The sequence below is a fragment of the Cyprinodon variegatus genome, unplaced genomic scaffold (assembly GCF_000732505.1).
Source record: "Cyprinodon variegatus isolate N-32 unplaced genomic scaffold, C_variegatus-1.0 Scaffold253, whole genome shotgun sequence".
In the NCBI taxonomy this organism is placed as follows: Eukaryota; Metazoa; Chordata; class Actinopteri; order Cyprinodontiformes; family Cyprinodontidae; genus Cyprinodon; species Cyprinodon variegatus.
Genome location: NW_015150706.1, coordinates 303,682 through 323,518, shown reverse-complemented (window position 1 = coordinate 323,518; position 19,837 = coordinate 303,682). Strand labels below are relative to the sequence as shown.

Sequence of the window (19,837 nt, the reverse complement as noted above, 5' to 3'; positions counted from 1 at the left end):
ACTCAAATCACCTTTCTTCCCCATACTGATGCTCGGTTTGAACTGCAGGAGATTGTCTTGACCATGTCTACATGCCTAAATGCACTGAGTTGCCGCTATGTGATTACCTGCTTAGAAATTAAGTGTTAACGAGCAGTTGGACAGGTGTACCTAATAAAGTGGCCGGTGAGTGTATCTATCCAGAACTCCTCAAGTAGAAAAGTTTTATTTTTACCTGGTTTAATTTCACAAAAAATCTCCTTTAAAGAACCTTTGGCTATCCAATTATTAATCGATTCATTGAAAAAATTAATCGACAGATTAATCAATTTGCAAAATAATCCTTCATTGCAGCCCTTAACCAAACCATTTTGAAATCTGTCTCTATACTTACACAAAAGCTTATTTTCTTAAGACAAAGGGTTTTTTTATATTAATATGTTAAACAGATAATGGATTTTTACCAAGAAAAGGGGTGAAGTGTAAGCTGAGGTCTCTGCAGAAAGTACAACACTTATTAAGACATATTTCTGACCAAGGATTGTCCAATCATGAAAAAAAATGAATTTTCAAAGCTACAAGGGAAGCAACATCAACTTGTTGTGAGTATAAGGTTTTATCAGGTAGGATACATTTTTTGTTTAATAATTACTGATGTATAATTATGTTTTTTTTCACCAATAATTAACTGTAGCAGAGTTGTTTTTCTTTCTTTGAGAATGAATACTAGTATTTGAATGCTGATGCAGTGTTTTAACACCCATTCCATGCACCACATATGTAACTTTAGCATAAAGTGACTTTCAAAGACATAACAAAACATTGTAAAAGAAAATTAATTGTAGATGGAACAAAAGAGTCTAAATGGTTTGACAGTGTCCATGTAATAATGAAAACCAGTAAAACTATTACTAATTCCACTATAATTACAACCCAAAGTCATTGCTATATTTAAAATAGATAAAACATCATGATTACATGTTTTTCTCACCATAATGGTACTCTGATCCTTACACAATAAAGAGGCACACAAATTCTATAAAAGTAATACTTAGAATAAGAGATGTTTGCTAAAAGAGATTTCCTGTAAGCAGTCACAAATCCAGCTTGTGACCTTTGATGAGAAAATGCTATTACCTAGACCGATCTTCATTACTATTCATCAAAATACAAAGACATGCACTAGAGTTGAGAGGCTAATCCGAGAAAATAGTGGATTTTGAAATGTGCATTTTCCTTATATGACAGAGCAGAGGGAAAGGGATGAAAAATCAATAAGCTAAAATCTATTTGCCAAGAAAAGCTCCATTTAGATTTTATCATTTAGGTTCAATATTAAAGGTTAATCTAATTCTTTACCCTCTTCTCTATAAAACAGAAGTGAGAATTATTACACTGGCCAACTTTCAAGGAGATGCAGAACACTTTCTATTTGTCATGATCTTATTTAGTTTGGCTTCGTATTAAGATGGCAAGAATCATAACAGCGTTTGAAACGGAGCCATAAGAGACTCATGATATTTTGGAATACGTTTTTGGCAGAATGCTACAGATTGGAGGGCAAAGAGAGGTGAGACAAACAACCTGTAAGCTGGAAGCATAAACTGTTTCTCGCAAGTCAGACCCAAATCTCTCATGGTACAGTAGACATGTGCTTCACTGAGATTTCTGTATTAAAATGGGTGAATAACGTTAACTAAAACAACAAGCTTGGTTGCCTGAATATGTCAACGAAGCAGCGTCTCACAGAACCCTATTTGTTCCATCAATGACTCGAGCTTGCCCACTTGTCTTGTTGTGCTGCTCTTGTAACGCTCACCAATTCCATCTGTCTGGAGCTCTGGATAATGAGTAGGGGGATTCTGTCATGTTTACACAATGAAACAAGAGGAGAGGCATCAAAGCGAGAACAGCAACAGTGAGTCGGGATGTCACAGAGTTGGTCTAATCGGCTTTGTTTGGAAGGTAAAAACGGTTGTCATTCTAAATGTTCCTTTAAGGTATTAGAGTAATTAATAGGCGAGGCATGCCGGTGACAGACTGTGATGAAATCATGCATGTTTCATAATTGATATTTAGATCAAATTTATTTTACTTCCCTTAAATAATAATGGCGTCGTTATTAGCAGTGGTGACTATCAGGGAAAAAAAAGATTTGGGGGTGATATCAACTCTTGTCCAATGACTTCTGGGGACAGCGGGGAACTGCCCATGGTCCTACAAGGATATGCAGGTATAGGCAATGGATGGATACATGTGTGCTATGTATAAATATTAGAGCTAAATTGTCTAGATGTGGTCTAGTAATTGTTTACATGATTGCAACATACATAAAGGGTGCTGTGAAAAAGTAAACCCAATTTCAGAGGTCACATTCATGCCTGATTATTGCCTTTGGAAATCAACCTGTCTCATAAGATCATAATTACCAATTATTTTGTGATTTCTCCAAACTAAACATGCTTAATGTTCTTAAGACAAAACTCCATGACTTTAGAGTTTCAGCTAAGGTAGCCTCTGAAGGTCAAACTTACTACACTGTACAAATCATTTACCATTTTTTAATTTTCTTTTTTAACATGCCACACTTCCCCTTATGAATGTTCATGAAAATTTTAACTTACAAACTTTTGTACTATATCAGGTAGTGAACTAAGTATGGGTGTCTTCTTTTCACTTCTCGAGGTTTTTTGAGAGGACAATGTGAAGCAATTAGAAAGATGGATGAATTAAAAATGAAAATAATGTTGCAAAACTTAAGCAGAAAGAATAAACGTAATGTTGAACACCATTACTAGTTGATTAGAAGTCATATTCCACAATTATTCTTTCTGATGGCCAACACAGAGAAAGCTCTCAATTGATAATAAAAAAAAATTATATTGCAGTTGTTTGTTTTGTTTTTTTGTTTTTTTTTGGTATCTGGAATGAATCTTTTACCTCTTAGAGTGATAAAAAGCTATTTAAGATTCTGTCATCTCTATATGTACACAGAGTTAATCTCAGCATGATTGCTTTGTTGAGATTAACTGCCGCGGACATCACAGTGTTTTTAATTTGTTTTTTTTTATTCACATGTTGAGTTTAATTATTTCTGAGGGAAGAGAAAACAAAGAAAGAGCGCAAATGTATCAATTCTCAAACACATATTTGATTAAACATTAATCAAGTAGCGTGATATGTGGTCTCTATCTTAACTGACATCCAGCTATCTGAGTGATACAAACTGCACTAAAAATCACTTGATAGATTGTTTCACTGCAGCTCATCATACAGTGATAAAAAAAACAACAGCTTCATTACTTTACTTAAAGATCAAAATGGGCTTTTTAAAGTAAAATTTAAAGGTCATACCTTTTGTGGGAGATTTGCATACCATTCTTCCTTCTGGTTGTAATTAAGATGCAAACTTCAAATCATTTAAACAACAGTTATACCTGTTTCTGGTTTATTTCAGAAATACTGTATCTCCCTTTCCCCTATATCCCTTAAATCCAACTCCAGACCCTTGTGTGCCAAAATAAGACACACTACCTCAAAGAGATCTTGTCTATGCACACAATGAAATGGGTTTGAAACCAGGGGAAGTTATATCATAGTCCAACACCTCTATGAAAAAAAGCAAATTTTAGTTACAATGAAGTGAAAGTACAGAATGTACATAAGGTTAAAGCTGCACTAAAGAACTTTCGGATTTGGTCCATTTTGGGTGCCCCCCTGGTGGACAAAATCTGCATTGTTTTGCCATTAAAGGACAGCATGTCCCGTGAGGGCCATTGCATAGCGTGTTAAAATCCTGGTGGCATGCATTTGGATTGAACTACATTTTTGTTTCCAGGGGCTCTGTGAAAGATTAAGAGTGATGGGGCAATAAATCTAAGTGTGGTGAAATAATGTCATATGAAAATATTGAAAATAAGAATTGTTTAATTTTGGTTTTGTATCATACTCCTGCAGCCCACCCCCGACTCGTCAGCAACTGTGCTGACAAGTTTAGAACCTCGAAACAAAAATATAAAATGCTATGTTTAATGACTTCACAGTAAACACACATATAGATCCCAGCAGGAAGGTGCTGCATAGCCTGAATATCAACCCTGCACAATTTGCATGGATATACAGTCTCTCAGGGAAACTTGGTCGCATCAACTTCTGTATTTATAACGAATGGGGAGATATGACATATGCCACAATGCAGCAATATGCCACAATTCAGTAGCAGGATTACTGCCGCACTCCTCAAAGTTGCTTAAAGCTGGTGAAAGCAATGCAGACCCCCCTTGGGCTATGACAAGTGCCACTTAACAAGTTGTAAGTCGAAGTATAATCACAAAAGTAAAAGAAAATATTTTATGAAGGTTGAAAATTGACTCGTTTTACTCATGCACAAGGTTCTATCCGGCACACCCACTCATGGACGGCTGCTTTTTCGAAGGTGCTTCTGTGCTTAGGCTCTTCTGTGAGCCTCCTTCTCCTGTGTAGACATAAGCTAAGTTCAAATTCAGGGGGCTGCCTTCTCCCAAAAGGCCAGATTCTTTGGCTGATTACATCATAGCAACAAGGCCTTTTTTATGTATGGAAGACTCCTCCATATGCGGCCAAAGAATGGAGCCTTCTTTTTGCCCGTTTTGAAGGATGGCTGTATCCAACGTAGCATTGGGTGTCCAGTGATTCATTGCGAGTCTAAGAAAGCCAGCTGCTCTGTGCTCAGATGTATAACACAAATGGCGCCAAACAGTGGTGAATATTGTAAGTGCAGTTTAATATAATACAAGTATGTGAATAGTTCCACCTGAAACAAATGAAAATAGTTGTTTTAAATGGTTATTGAGTCAGATATGTGGTGGGTAATGTTTGGTTTATTGAAAGGTTTTTATCCGTTAATACTGTATGTAAATGGGTTTGGCTGACATTAAAGCAAAGATTGTAATATCTCTTCAGTGTGGGGGCTATAAATTTGATATTTGTGACGACAGTACTGCTGCTCAAGCTCCTCAACAGTGTTATTAGCATCCAGAACTGTAGTGAGAAGTTCAGCATCCATTCTTTGCCTGCTTTGTGTGTCAACTGTTATGGTTCCTAGGCAACAGAGGGTGCAGGCGGAGAAGCCTGGACCTGTTTGAAACCATAGCCAAACTCTTCTGGCCTCCTTATTTTCACAGACCTCGAAGGACCCAGTCCAGGTAGACTGGGTGCTTGGAGGATGAAGCCTCTGAAATCGAACTCACCAATAATCACAGAGACACTCGTGCACAAGTAGAACAGTGTCCAATGCCGGTGGTGAGATCAGCTGCAGTTCTTCATGCATATGGGATTTTTTTGCACTATGGTTGATAAACTCATGCATAGACGCAGTTTCATATACTTATGAGTATTTTATTTTTCTCTCCGGGGTTTTGACATAAATGTGACAACAGTTTGATAATGGCTAATTTATAATCAAAGTGAAATTAAGCTAAAAATATGTACTTTTTTTCCAGTAGGCAATCCAGAAAGTTTTACAACCCTCTCGAAATGTATAAAATGCTCTTCTTAGATTATACAAAAAAATTTAAAAAAAAGTTTTAATCAATCAATTTTGGTATCCAGAAAAGAAAAGTGGTCCAAGTAACACTGAAGCCACACATCGTGCTATCTTCCACTGTCACTCTATAACACTAGTCAAGAAGATCATAGAGTTACATATACTGTCATTCAGCTTCTATTCTCTCCAAACCTAATGACCACATACTCGGCAGGACCTGCTGCACCATGACAAGCTAATTAACCAGTGAGACTAAGAGCAAATTATAATAACACTGTGTTAGTGCAGTGCTAATGTGCAAGTGATGCACAAGGGTGTTTTCTCCCTCACTCCCATCCCTCTTTCTCTATCTCTTCCGCCTTTAACAATGATGGAGTTCGAGACCAATTAAAAATAGAGAGCTCTCGCTATACTCCAAGCCTGTATTCACTGCTCCTTAAAGGCCACAGCTCGGCTTTTGTCTAAGGTATTCAGAGGAACAGATTTATTAATATTCCAATGTAGGCCACCTTCACCTTCCATTACAATGATGGCTGAATGTGGGGAGCAAAAAAAACACATGTGAAAAATGAATGAGCGCAAGATGAAGCGTCTCCAATTCTGATGCTACATACATTCACTGTGGCTCTTCTTTGGAAAAATGGAGGCCACCCTGCTAAATTAAAATGCTGCAATATTACAGACTTTGTTAGCTATCAGCTGTATCGAAATAAAATGAGAGATTATCTTTGAGCTCTTCAGTATGATAAGTTTTAAAAAGATATTTTCTTTCATTAATCAACACCGGCCTTAAATGCCATTGCTTCACTGAATTCTAAAGAACTTTCTCTGAAAGGCTTTAAACAAGGGTGCAATTTTAGAAGATAAATATAATCTAACAAGCAATGTCTACCAAAATAAAATTCAAACCCACAAATGTTAAGGTTCTACTTGATATTAGGGAAACCATAATAACAGACTTGGTGGTTTAATGGTATGGTGAGCCGCAGAAACAGAATCTGGACTCTGAAGAAAGGCTTCCGTGGGGTTAATCCCGCGCTCTGACAGCTTATTTAACTGGCAGAGCAGCTATGACTTGGCCACAGCTCGTGTCTGTCCATATGGGAGGAAAAGTTCCTGCTGTTGAGCAAATAAGCTGATGAGGATGACTAATTCTTAAAGAAATTGCTTAAACTATGTAATTCTACAGCACAATGTAATGACCATAATCTATTAATGACTGTTTAATGTAGAACAGCTCTTCAGAGGTTTTTAAGGCTGCGGGGAAGCCTAATACATCTTGTTTGGGCCTATTTAACTATTGTGTAAGTGTTTAGTGGTTCAGAAGAAATGGAACTATGATGCAAGACAAATGTCACTGCACCATCTGGTTGGAAAAAAGACTCCCAACAAAGAAAAAAATGATTCACCGTTTATTTGACCACTTTTAAAATCCATCAAAGGTGATTGCAAAGTTGTTTTATGCAAATTAAAAGGTAAATTTTATCTTTAGCAAAGCTATGTAACACCATTTCACAACAAATGTCATTTCAATGTACTCGAAAAGACAAATGTATCCAATTACATACAGAAATCAGTTTTCTAAACTAAAAACAATAGCATAAAATAGATTACATTTTAATTAGAAATTTTTAATACAGTTTTAGTCTTTAGATAAACCAGAGAGAAATATACAATTATCAAAAATAAAAATGTCTTAAGAAAGCAGTTAATGCAGAAAATTTGCAAGTATTTCTAACAGTTGTTATTGGTTATTGCTGATGTCTTTCCATTTTCATATTGTTAAAGTAAACCTGTAACTTCCAGGAAGCGAGATAACCTGACCCCTGGTTTTATGGTGGTCAAACTCACCGAGGATCAGATACTAAATGAGTTTGACTTGTGGCACCTGGTAGCTACTTCACTCTAGAGTCTTTAAAAACAGCAAAGGTGTCTTAGGTTTGTATTCACAGCTTTTAAATGAGTTTGTGGTCTATTTATTTATCATAAGATTTTGTTTAATTGAATAGTATCCTTCATTTCGTTACTTTATTGGTATATGGTTGCCTTTTTTTCTGGGTGCTTTATCTCTATTTTCAATTGAGATATTTTTTACTGATAAAGCCATAGCTGCACATGTAATTATCTATGAAACAACTAAGTCTTCAATTGGAATTTTATGTTAACAAGAAATATAACAGCTGGTGTACAAAAAAATATTAGGGAGTCAATATTAATGGTTTTATGTATTATTTATTGATAAAAAAAAAGTTAGTTCAAAGAGAGAGAGGATAAAGCCTTAAATAGTCTGTTTCTCACAAATAACCTCCTGTCTAATCCCAGTCATCAAAGCCTACACTTTAAAGGTATCTGGATTAATTATGAGTTGAGTGATGGTCTGAACTGAGGATATAATTTGCAATAATGACTAGCGCTCATTATTTCTCCTCCATATAGGTCCTGAACTCTGCAAAAAATCATTATGTGGGGGGTATCAGAATGAAGGGGCGCTCTTTAAACCCAAACCCTCCAGGTCTCATTTGCTAATAAAATTCACAGAGGTCACTGCCGCCGAAAAGCACGGCTGCTGCTTTGGAAATGTCAATGAAGACAGGGCCATTCTCACTGTCTGCCACCAATCAAAAATGCTCTCGCTGTGAGAGTTAGGCTGTTAATGTGAGCAGCCGTAGCCTTCTCTCAATTTTCTCTGGAATATTCCATGTGTCCTCTGCAACATGAAAGTGGCCTGGTAAAAATAACACAGAATAAGTTTGGGCCTCTCCGTATGAAGAGCCTGGCAGGTTCTCTTTTGCACAGAGTCAAACAGATTCACCCAGAGCCATCCATCATGCAGAGCACGTTTGAGTCAGGTGGAACAACTAACCCTTATTATGTTCCCTGGCAGCATCCATTGTTGTCGTATGCCAATCAGCAGCAAACCCAAATGGCTTAATATGTCATCTTAATATGCAGTATGCTCTATTGTTGCTCCGCTGAAGTAAATGGGTCAAATAATAGCCAATTTGCATGATATAAAATCATTGAAATAAACTGAATCTTCAGGTACAGTAAGTCACCAAATTGTTCATTCCATGAAAACTCAGGATAAAGAAAATATGCTAATGTGTCCTCCATTCTAGAAGCACTTCCGCAGTCTTAATCCTATTTATCATAATGGGTAACCTGTTTGCTCAGGCCAAAGGACATATTTTAACCCTGCAAACATGCAGCGCTGAAATGATTGCACAAATTGATTGGATTTTATAATTTGCTGGTCTGTTTTGTCCACTAATCATTTAATGGGATTCTATCCTTAACCTAAAAACAGTGCACACAATGCAAGGTGTAATTTCCACATGTGGCAGGAAATGGCTTAAAATAATTTGCTTTTTTTAATCATGAAAATCTGACAATACCCCATGTTTCGCTAGAATGATTTAAATTCAGATTGCATTCCTGCTCTTTCCGTACAGCATCATGCCCTCTTACATTGTAATGGACTGACCCCACTGTTGTTCATTTCAAGAACACATTAAGGACCATACTTGAATTCCATGTACATAAGGTAATAAGGATTTTTTTCTATTAACTAATATCTAACTGAATAGGTGGTTAGGTTTAATCCATGGGCTTACATCTGGCACCCTGAAAAATATATTTCAAGTGTTACAATAGTGTAACTCTATTTGTTTAATCCTACTGCAAAGTATATTGTATTTTTGTTGAATTTCTTGAAAATAATTTTTTTTTTCAATTCTATACATTTTTTACAAATAGTTAAAGAGTGTCAATGTGCAAAAAAATGAAATTATTACATCTAATTTTCCTATTCTTTTAATAAACAAAACACAATTTATCTTTCTCTTGAAACTCACAAAAATGGATTAAGGTAGCACACAATGTTTTCAGATGCATAGCACTTTAAATTAATCATTTAATTCATTTGTCATTATCAAACATCTTTGATTTCATAATTAAACCTCCAGTTGTATTTGAAATTCCGATAACAGGACTGCTATTCAATGTTATTCAATATTTTTAGCATGAGAAAAGCAAAATATTTTTTCTTAACTTAGACTTATTACCATTTACTTTATTTGTGCAATACTTAAGTTACTAACTTAGTTACTCTTTTGAAGAAGTAACTGTAACCATAGCTATTACCTTTTTAAAGTAACCTTCACATCACTGGTACAAGTTCTTTTAACTTGCCAACCTATTTTTCAAGTGAGGAAGGAAGTATTTTTAGGGCTGGTTGACAAGTCTCCATAATGGCTAAAACTAATTGCACTTCAAGTGCTTTGTAAAATAACAAAATTTTTAAGATGTTGTAAAAATGTATTACGAACATGGTGCTAATGGGGACTGGCGGCCTAGTGGTAAGGGCATAGAGCTTGGAATCCTGAGGTTCTGTGTTCTAGCCCCACTCCCGCAGACTGCCACATTAAAAAAAATCTAAATTCTATATATTGATCCAAAGTTAGCTTGTCTTTTGATTTTTAGGTAATCTCAATTATCCAACATAAAAAACAATATTGTTGTCCGAAAGAATTGTTGCTTCTCAGTCTAGTTTATTGTGCATGGTCTTGTTTCATTGGCTAGATTTATATCTAAGCCCCTAGCTGTGGATTATTATTCCACTTGAAGACCTAATGAGGACAAGTGTTAAGTTTGATGGTATAGTACAAAGTTTGTTTTTTTAAGTTAACTATGCTACAGCAGCATGATTCCCATAACTCCTGGAAGAAAAACAGACACAAATATTATAGATCCTCTATTAACGGTCTATATCTTGCCTATATCACTACATGTTTTCTACATTTTCATCCTCTGAGCAAAAAAACACTACTACCTGATTCTAGCATTAGTGCTAGACAAGTTGTAGTTACTTAGGTAGAGTCCATTAACTGCTGTGGAACTTGGTGAACCAAAGCTGTGACTCTGTTGTCGTTTTCTAACAGTGAACTTTGGAGATGATTTCCTCACATTGTCCATCCTACTCATTATGTGTGCTGCAGTAAACAAAAATGTCCCCTTATTTCCTTATTGTGCTTCAACAAGAACTTTTTGTTTATATCAAGAGGGCATTATTTAGAAAGAACAGGGAGAAAAGATCACTGTGAAGGACTTCATTCGGCCAATTCTTTATTATTGTCAAGGTGTCACTATCGACCAAGGACACTCTACCAAAACAAAGACCCTCTGCAAACTGTGCGACAAAAACATTCAATTTCTCTCCAGCAATATATTTATGGAAGACATTAAGAATAACACAATAAGTCATTTAGCTGGGGCCACATCAGCTATTGTGCCTTGCAGAATACAAAAAGCACTAATTAATCTCAGTTAGGGGACCTTCTTTCTCCTCTCTTGCTATTATTCCCCAGAATCTGTCTCAGGGGAGTTGCAGGGAGCAGAAGCGTATTGCTGGCATCATATCCATGCTGCTATCAGAGTAAGTAGCCTCTGCACCAGCTGTGGCTTTCTAAAAAGAAATTCTTTGCTCATCATATCTGCATAAAATGGTCAAAAAACATTTTGCAGAAACCATTCAATAAACCTCACAACATATAATTTGTAACAGAAGGAATAATGAGAAAGATGTCTAATTCTACTGATATTTTTTCATCCATCTCAACTTTCCAAAATTCAGTGAGAACTGGTATAATTAAAGGACAGACAGAACAGACAGCGGCAGTCCTGTTAGAGGTTTCTCTAGTTTGTGTCACTAAGGAACACTGGGGAGTGCCAAGGAAGATACATGGAGCCTCAAAACTGGGCTGAACCGCACTAAACAGGAGCCAAAGCATGCAATTGGCTTTGCATAGAGGGATAAACTGGGAAACCCTGCATCCAGACGTAGCAATTAGGCAGTGAGCACCTCATCCCAACCAGGAGTTTTAGCGTTGTTTGTATTCTACTTCTGTGAGAAGAAGGCTTGTTTTTTTCTTCCTAAAATAATTTTATTTTGCTTTTGTTTTTCTTTTAATAACAAAATAGGATGGATTTGGGCCAGATTAGCTGTTGATTCTAGCTTTGGTAGAATGCTTTGGTAGAATGTGAATCAGTCCACGGATGGCAATAAAAAAACTCACATTTTTATCTTGTTGATTTCTGTACATTTACAACTTTGATCAAGATACAAACAGCACTAAATTTATATTTTGGTACACAGCAATTGCATATAACTGATGAGGTAACCTAGTAATATATCAGGTTAAAATTCCTTTTGAGGAAAGCAATTTAAGCAGAAAGTGAGCATTCAGTATGATTCAAAACAGAGTGAGCTAAGACTGCTGCTTAATTTTTACCCAGCAACATGTCTGCTGTAGTCTTTCAGGCAAGATTCAGGAGCAGCCATAAAACATTGATTGGTTGAAAGTAGGGGTCTAGAGCAGGAGTAACCAATTAAAAATTAGCGGGGTCCGAATAAAGAAAATCATCAACCAGTAAAGCTCCGGAGACATTTTTAATTATAATCTGTTACTTTAAACAGAATTTAACATATAAGAAATAAAATGAGGCATTTATGCATCAGCTTATACATTGACTTTTTAAATAAATAAATATATATACTGTTCTGACTGTTCTGATTTTCCAATAGTCAAAAAGTAAATGTCACACATTAGTGGAACCTTCAACAGCTCTCATAAGTGGGACAGAAATAATCAAGCTGTGAACCAAAGAGTTAACCTGATCTACTATACAAATGTTCTGTCTGCAGTGAAAAAGATCAGCTTATCTCTGCAAGCCTAAAGCTTGAACTAAGGGCAACCTAACCATTTTGTTCTGATTAATTCAGCTTATAATTAGTTGACCAACTGGAGGTGGCTACAAATCATTAAAAGGTAATCCACTGGATGGTCAATTGATGCCTATAAAGGAAGACAATTACGGCAAAGTAATGCACCCAATTGTAAATGAGTAGAACACTGTGAATACTTACTCTTTATGGGAATACAGCTGCACTATTCTAAACAATAAAAAACTAGAACAGCCACATAATCTTTATAAAAAGGTCTCTATGTTTGACAGAAATAGCCTTTCTTCACATTTAGACACAAATAATGTGTGTTAATATGCTTCTTCCACAACCTATTACTCTTGCTTTAAAAGTAAAAGTTATATTGATGTTCCTAAATAAAGTACAAAACAAATTCTATATCTAGACAAATTCTATATTATTATAAAAAACAATCTAAAGAAAGATTAGAACCAGAGCTTTCATCAGAGCTGGGAATTACACCTCTTAAAGCTTTATTTGCTTGGAGAGATCTACTAGTACAGGAAAAACTTAAATCATCACCTAAATCACCTATTTAAAGTGGCTCAAAGTGACATTGAGACCATCCCTATTTGGACAGATACTGTCTACGACCAATTTTAAAGGTGCTTGAGGTAGTAATGCATTCTTTTCTTTGTTCTTAGGATTTCCACATCAATTCCATTTCCATCCTGCCACACTAGGTAGGATAACAATCTCTTTGTGTGAGTATGATAAGGTCATTTTGTGAAGATTCATAAGTGTGAGTCAAGAGTAAGACAGCAATCAGAGGTGAGATAGCTTTTCCACCAGCGTTGCTTTCACCTAAATGCATTTTTACCCATCAACCCCTGCTCTAGTATCAGTAAAACAATTTTACCTGTCAAGTACACTACATTTCACATCCCTTTCAGTCTGGTCAAAGAGGGGAGATTACAGTTTCACACAGAAGGTTGAGTGCTCACACTTTGAAATGGAGAAAGAGCTGCAACCTGCTAATTACGCACAATTCAAGATGCACACGTGGAAACGTGCTTGTCTGAAGTGTACTCCGGTTGGGAAGCACAATCAGGGACACTTCTTAACCAGACATGGGATTTTAATTAGATCTGTTAAATTTAGACCGCACGCATAATGTTAATTTGTAGGTCAAGGCTTTCCCAGATTTCATAGTCACCTTTGCCTGGCTTCCATATGCCCTGCTATTAATCAATTGCAATGGAAAAATGGAGACACTTCCCCTACCGTGGAAAGTAATTTCTCCGGGGCAGTTTAGCACACATCATCCTGATGTGACACACAAACAGGTCTGGGCACTGGCTGTTTAAAATTAGTGAGGGCTTGCTAATTAATTCCTGTTTGTCACCGGGGGTACAATGCAATCTATCTGGGATGCAGCCTCTGTTAGATTAGTCGTCTGATAGAAAAGGAGAAACAATATCCATTAGTTTCCAATACTACCTTAGTTATAACAGGAAAAGAAGAAAAACCATTTCATTAGTCTAATTCTGAGGGAGCAGCCTGCTCAGAGGTGGTGATATCTGTGGATTTCAATTCAAATGAAGAACGATCAATGCAACATTAAGGAGACAAATTGTGTGCGACAGACAAAAGCAGGGAAGGCATTCTAATGAATATTGGCGCATGACTGATAGATGGACGTCTTCAATTAAAATGGATCTAAGTGCTTTGATGTCAATTGTTGTTAGTTAATATGGCTGTCCCAATAATTTACTGTATTAGAAAAGAACATACATCAGCGATGAAAATACATAGAAAAATACAAGAGGATAGTGTTTGAAGGGAAACAGAAATAGTCTTCTTATGCGAAATGAAGTAGTTCTGTTACGCATCAATCTGAATAAAGCTGTAATACATATGCCTTTGCTTCTGAAACTGCAATAAATATATTGAAAGTGGCCGCACAGTATATTCCGATAACAATCTATTTCATTGCCTGTTCAGGAAGATCTCTGGTTTGAACATAGCAGACAGGATTGCTCATTGGGTGATAAATGTAATTAAAAAGATGAGAATTTGTCATGCAAATGTTCTGTCAAATGAGTTATCTTTGGTAAATTACATGCTGTGTGATGTTGAGTGCTCTGCATTAGGTGTTTTTATTTTAGATGCTGACGATATTAGCTGAGCATCAAACCTGCATCGATGCTTCACTCAATTAATAGAAACTCTTAGAAAAAGATTACTTATGGGCTTTTGTTGTCTTCTTAAAGGAGTCATCACCTGGAAATCTGATGTTTTCATGTTAAAGAATTGGTGATGGTGTTGAGCTTCAGTTAAAACCTATACTAAAATGCCCAAAAACAAAGCCGGAGTGTAAAGGTGGCTTGGTTTTTATGTGTGTCCCACCACAAAATCTTTTTAAAATTTTAGCCTACAAAGTGTGCTTGGTAGCTGAAGTGTAGGTTTAAGTTTTTCCTTTGTAGTTCATGGAAATGTTTCGCAAGTTGCTACTACAACCTGTCTTGCATCCTGCATGTCAATAGGTGACAAGACGAGTATCACCATGGCTTCACGATGGGGACTTGACCAAGCGCCAAGATTTGACGAGTTGGGAGTGAGACTCTATTAGTGTAACATATTTTGGGAAGGGTGCTAACATTCGCCCACTTTGAGTCAACCCCCCCCCTGCAGGCACAAGTGTTGCTGCTTGTGTAACTTTATATCTGTTGTTTAAGAGTCCAGGAAAAATCTGGTCAACCAACCATGGTTAACTGCTTATGTTGCTAACATTCAACATTCAACTGAATAGGCATACACAGAAGTCAAAATCTCGTGCATACCCTTGCAAATAAAAAGGGGTAAGAAAAGGGTTCAGAATGAGCTCTTTAATTTTTCCTCTCCTGATTAAACAAGAATTGAAAGACAATTTTGGAGAAGTTATAGTAGCCATTCAAAATGGCCCTTCCCAGTAAAACACCAGCAGCCCACTTCCCTGCAACTCCCAGTAATATCCCCTCCAACTTCCAGCCACTGGAGTAACCCCCTCCTCCCTGGAGTGCATATTTCTTTACTCTGACTCCACCCATTCACTGAATTACAGAGTCTGACCAGGAGAAGGCACTTCTCTTTAGATATTAATTTTCACAAATCATGACAGAAAGAATATTTTAGTACAAAGATTGATGGTTAAAACGGAATTGTAGGGGACCAGCCAAGGGCCCATCAAGGAAAGTGGGGACATTTTGAATAGCTACTACTCTATATATGCACAAACCAGGTTATGACTCCTATGAAACAAGCTATAGATTATTTTTTTTATATTTTCTAATAGTGTTAAATATTCGTATCCTAAAAATAAAACTTTTCATACAAAAATCAGGTTATGAAATTTGATGTAAACATGTCAATTCTCAATGTTTATATAGGCTTAGTTCACATCTGAATTAAGTGGACGTAAACTAAAACAGAATTTTTTAAATTAGAATATCTGGATTTAAAAACTATGTTTCCAGCATGCATTTTTGGTTAAAACCTGCTGGCTCACATTAAAAAGGATGAGTCAAAATTACAAATGGTTAATGCTCACTAACTCAAAAAACATTCTGAAGAATAATTCATCATTCCAAAAGAAACTGTGCTCACAGTAACTTCTGACTGTCTCAGACATAAAAGTGTCAAATAAAGTGTCAAATGTGCAGCCTTTTGAGTTACTTATTCTCAGCATGATTCCTTCTCATCATTTGCCAAGCACCACCATCCTTACCTGAGGGCATCCATGGATCTGATGAAGTCTTCTCCCTGGAATTGACCTGTTCCCAGTCAAGGTCATCGTCTCTCCCTTGGCTATATCCACATGCTGCTAGTGGCTTCTCAAAGTTACAATCACCTGTGACGAAAAAAAAAGAAAAAATAATTTATATGGTTATCCAGCTTTTCTTATTACTTCAGCGCTTGAATGAATATATAAATTAAATTCTTCCCCTTTTCTTTTTTTCTGGTATTCATAATGCAATATGCCAGACAATGAGATGCATTAAGAGAGAGAGTGAAGGATTACAGTAGTAGGCGAGGCACAACATACATTACCATCATTAGCAGCACGGCAGTCCAATTTCACAATGACAAGTATGAAGTGTCCAAACTCCATCATCGTTAGACATTATGTTCCCCAACCGCACCGCCATCAACCATAAATTGATTTATTTTCCTTGCCGGCCACAGAAACTTTGCTGTTCGCGCACTCCCACTCCAAAGAGCCACTCTAATCCTTTTTATAAGCTGCTTGCAAAATGGCAGCAAGCAACCATTAGGACCAGGCTTCAACCAGGCTTGGCGTGTGATCGATTAATACAAATACTCCCTTTATTCCTCGCACCTTAAAGGCCACACAGAGAACATGAGAGCTGATCCTTTTTTTATGCCCCAAAGTGCTTTTCAATCCAGTCATAAATCTACTAAAAAGTAATGTCAGAACAGCAGGTGGCTGGAAGGAGTTCATTCTGAGTAAAAAACATGAAATATAAAGATGGCTTTTAGATCAGAGCTGGTAGGTTTTTTTTTTTTTTAGGCTTGCAGATTACATGGTTAAAATCATATGGTAATGCTTCTTAAATCATTCCGTTTTTGTTGATACCAAATGTACTCTTTATTATTCTAAAAAAAAAAGAGAGAGATGAATCTAAATGGTAAATATGAAACTGCTTACTAGTATGCTGTTTACAAGGAAAGTAATAGGCCAATAGCATGCTAATTTATTGCTTGTGGAAATGTCCTTTGACCTATAATCTACAAAAAGCCAAAACCAATATCTCATCTGTTGCCAGCTTTGTCTGACATTCTGCTGCATAAAGGCTACAAGCTGGAGTTTTGTCTCCCTATTTATCTCTATGGTGACATTTACAGTACATGTGCAAATGAGTGGAGAACACAAGATAATTAATACCCAGCACCACAGGGCGACTGATGATGAAGATGTATTTGTTGCTTTGACTGTCTTTTTGAGGGGGTGGACATCAAGCGGTGCAACTGCAAAGTATCACAGGTAAAAAAATGTGTCATTGTTGAGAGCTTGTCCAGAAAAATCAGCACCTTGTTAGTATAAAATATGAGTGGGCTGTATCCAGGCTGCAGTGTTGCTACATGAACAATATTTATATTTGTTCAAATAAATATTGTTTTTTTGCTTTAATAAATGATCACTGTTACCAGAAGTCTCCTTTTGGAAAACAATGTGATTATTTCGTGGAAGTTTTTATGAGAAAATTAAGCTTCCCCCAAACAGACATTGATTCATGTTTATCTTGGTAGTTTGACCCGATGATCCTGAATTTGAAAAATGTAGGTTTTAAGGGTTGCTATGATTTATTGATAAAAGCAATTTCTGTTATACGTAATAAGTTGCATGCACAGCAAAATATACATCTGGTTCGCCCTCGATATTGTTTTGTAAAAATGACCTAAATTACGTTTTTCTTTCCTCAAAAATAGTGAGCACACTAAACTATAATGTGTTAAAGGTTAATAATATATTTCGTGAGAAAATAAATGCATTTAAATCCTTTTTATAATCACTTGTCTTTGCCCAACCTGTGGCGGAAATGGGATACTACGCTACTTCCAGGAGCCAACTTTTTCAGCCTTGGATTTAAACATAAATCTAGACTTTTGAGTTTATGTTTTCCTTTCATGTTAACATTATGGTATTAAATAGAAACAACGAAAATGCAGATAAAAATGGTTTAATCATATTTTGCTGGACTGCTCTGAGGATGTCCCATAATGACGTCACAGAGAAAATGTTAAACAAAATTGTCTCAGAAAATTCATAAAACATTTTATAAAGATGTGTATCAGCATTCTTTAGTATTTTAAGGATAAAAATAAGTAGTTTTAATACCACAATTATTTATTTATGAAACCCAGATCAATATCTGGTTTTGCATGTGCAAATGAGCAGATGGTACCGATCGTGCTTCCGGGATGGATCGGGTAGTGGCAATTATTACTTATTCAAATGACTGTAGATTTTAGCTTTATATCCAAAATTATGTCTTAAAACACCTCTTAGGGCTTATATACAGTTATAAAAAATGTCTCTATGACATTTTTCTAACATTTATTTTCATAGCTAAATATTTACGAAACCACATATTTTTGCAGATTTAACCCTCTCTATAAGTACGTTTTCTGTAAATTGATGCTGTTTTTGTCACATTTACTAATTTTTTTTCTGTAAATGGGCTTCTTTTTTCCTCTTTATCTTGAGTATTTTTCATTTAATCAGAGTATTCTGTTTTTTAGGAACTGTACATTGTTTTCCAACTTAAATTAGTGTTTTCCTTTTGGTGTAGAGTATATTTGAACCGTTTGACTAAGTTTTTTCATATTAATTCAGTCTTGTGTGTAAGTATTTGCTTTTATTTTGCCCCTAACACACCTGTTTTCCACTCTGACATAAAGCTAGAGTAAAGGACTGACGAAAGATTCAAGCAGCAATTTTCTTTTTTTTTTCCTTTCTTTCTTTACAACTACTCCATACAATTCACTTGACCAATGCATCAGACTGTAAAGAGTGATTAGACAATCTGCTAACATTTGAAAAGTTCTGCAGTAAATTTATTGTTATTACAAAGCTATTATTTGGCAATATATAATTGAGTGGGAGGATGTAAGAATGAAAAGAATAGTGAGTGATAAATCCACCCACATTACAGAAAATGTGGTGCATGTATGGTCGGGTAAATTGCAAAGCAAAAAGCACATGAACCTTTTTGCCAAGACTTTTAGATGATCTCTTCAAGGCAACTCCAGACCTAAGAAAATGGGGGCGGAAAAAGATCATTCACTGCATGTTCAGTCAGCTCGCCGTCGAAATGAATATAAATGTGTGTCTTGCCAAAATGTAACTTGAAGAACATTAACATGATTCTTTGGCTGCAGAGTCGCAGGGACAGGCTCCATGCCATTAATATTTTGACTAAACAGTTTCAAGTTCTTTAGGCCGTGCCACCCGCCTGTTTCTCTCAGCATGGTGGATCTCAAACAGACCCAAAGAGGTGGCTTTTATTGGTGTTTGATATTTAAATCAATGGCACTGCTAAGAAGGGAAACATATTCACAGCCAGAGGGGGGGAGTATTCTGAACACTGCTGAAGAGGAAATAAATTCCTTTAAAAAGAATATTCAAAACACAGAGGCAAATTCCAGCTTAATTTTTGAAAGGTTTAGCCCTTTTTATTTGAAATGTCACACTGTTCAATAATAAATCAGGAAAATGGAGGGGGATAAAGACGCAGTTTGAAGCTTCTTTTCCTTTCAAAGACATCATTACCAGTTCTGCTCCATTAACAATTCTGTTGTTACTCCCTTCATTTGGTGACAAGACATTAAAAACCATCTACTTCTGACTGTGAAGACGTTCAATTTGAGAAAATGTGCAATTAGCAAAAATGGTATTTACCTAGTTTAATTTACTCTCCCAGATAAAAGTTTGCCCTTTTTCACACTGTGTGATATATTGACAATAAACTTTAATATTCTTAATTAGATGTTTTGTGACAGACCATCAAAAAGTAGTGTACTGTATAACTAAAAGGAAAAAAAAAAAAAAAAATATATATATATATATA

The 19,837-nt window shown here is 36.1% G+C and overlaps 1 protein-coding gene across 11 annotated transcripts in view; it reads right to left on the bottom strand.

Moving 5' to 3' along the window:
• ptprm (protein tyrosine phosphatase, receptor type M) overlaps window positions 1-19,837 on the bottom strand; it is a 230,477-nt gene that overhangs the window by 162,405 nt on the left and 48,235 nt on the right. For all 11 annotated transcript variants that reach the window (XM_015382250.1, XM_015382251.1, XM_015382252.1 and 8 more), the window contains exon 2: window positions 15,973-16,095. In XM_015382250.1, the coding sequence (XP_015237736.1) occupies window positions 15,973-16,095 (123 nt within the window). The remainder of the gene's footprint in view (window positions 1-15,972; window positions 16,096-19,837) is intronic.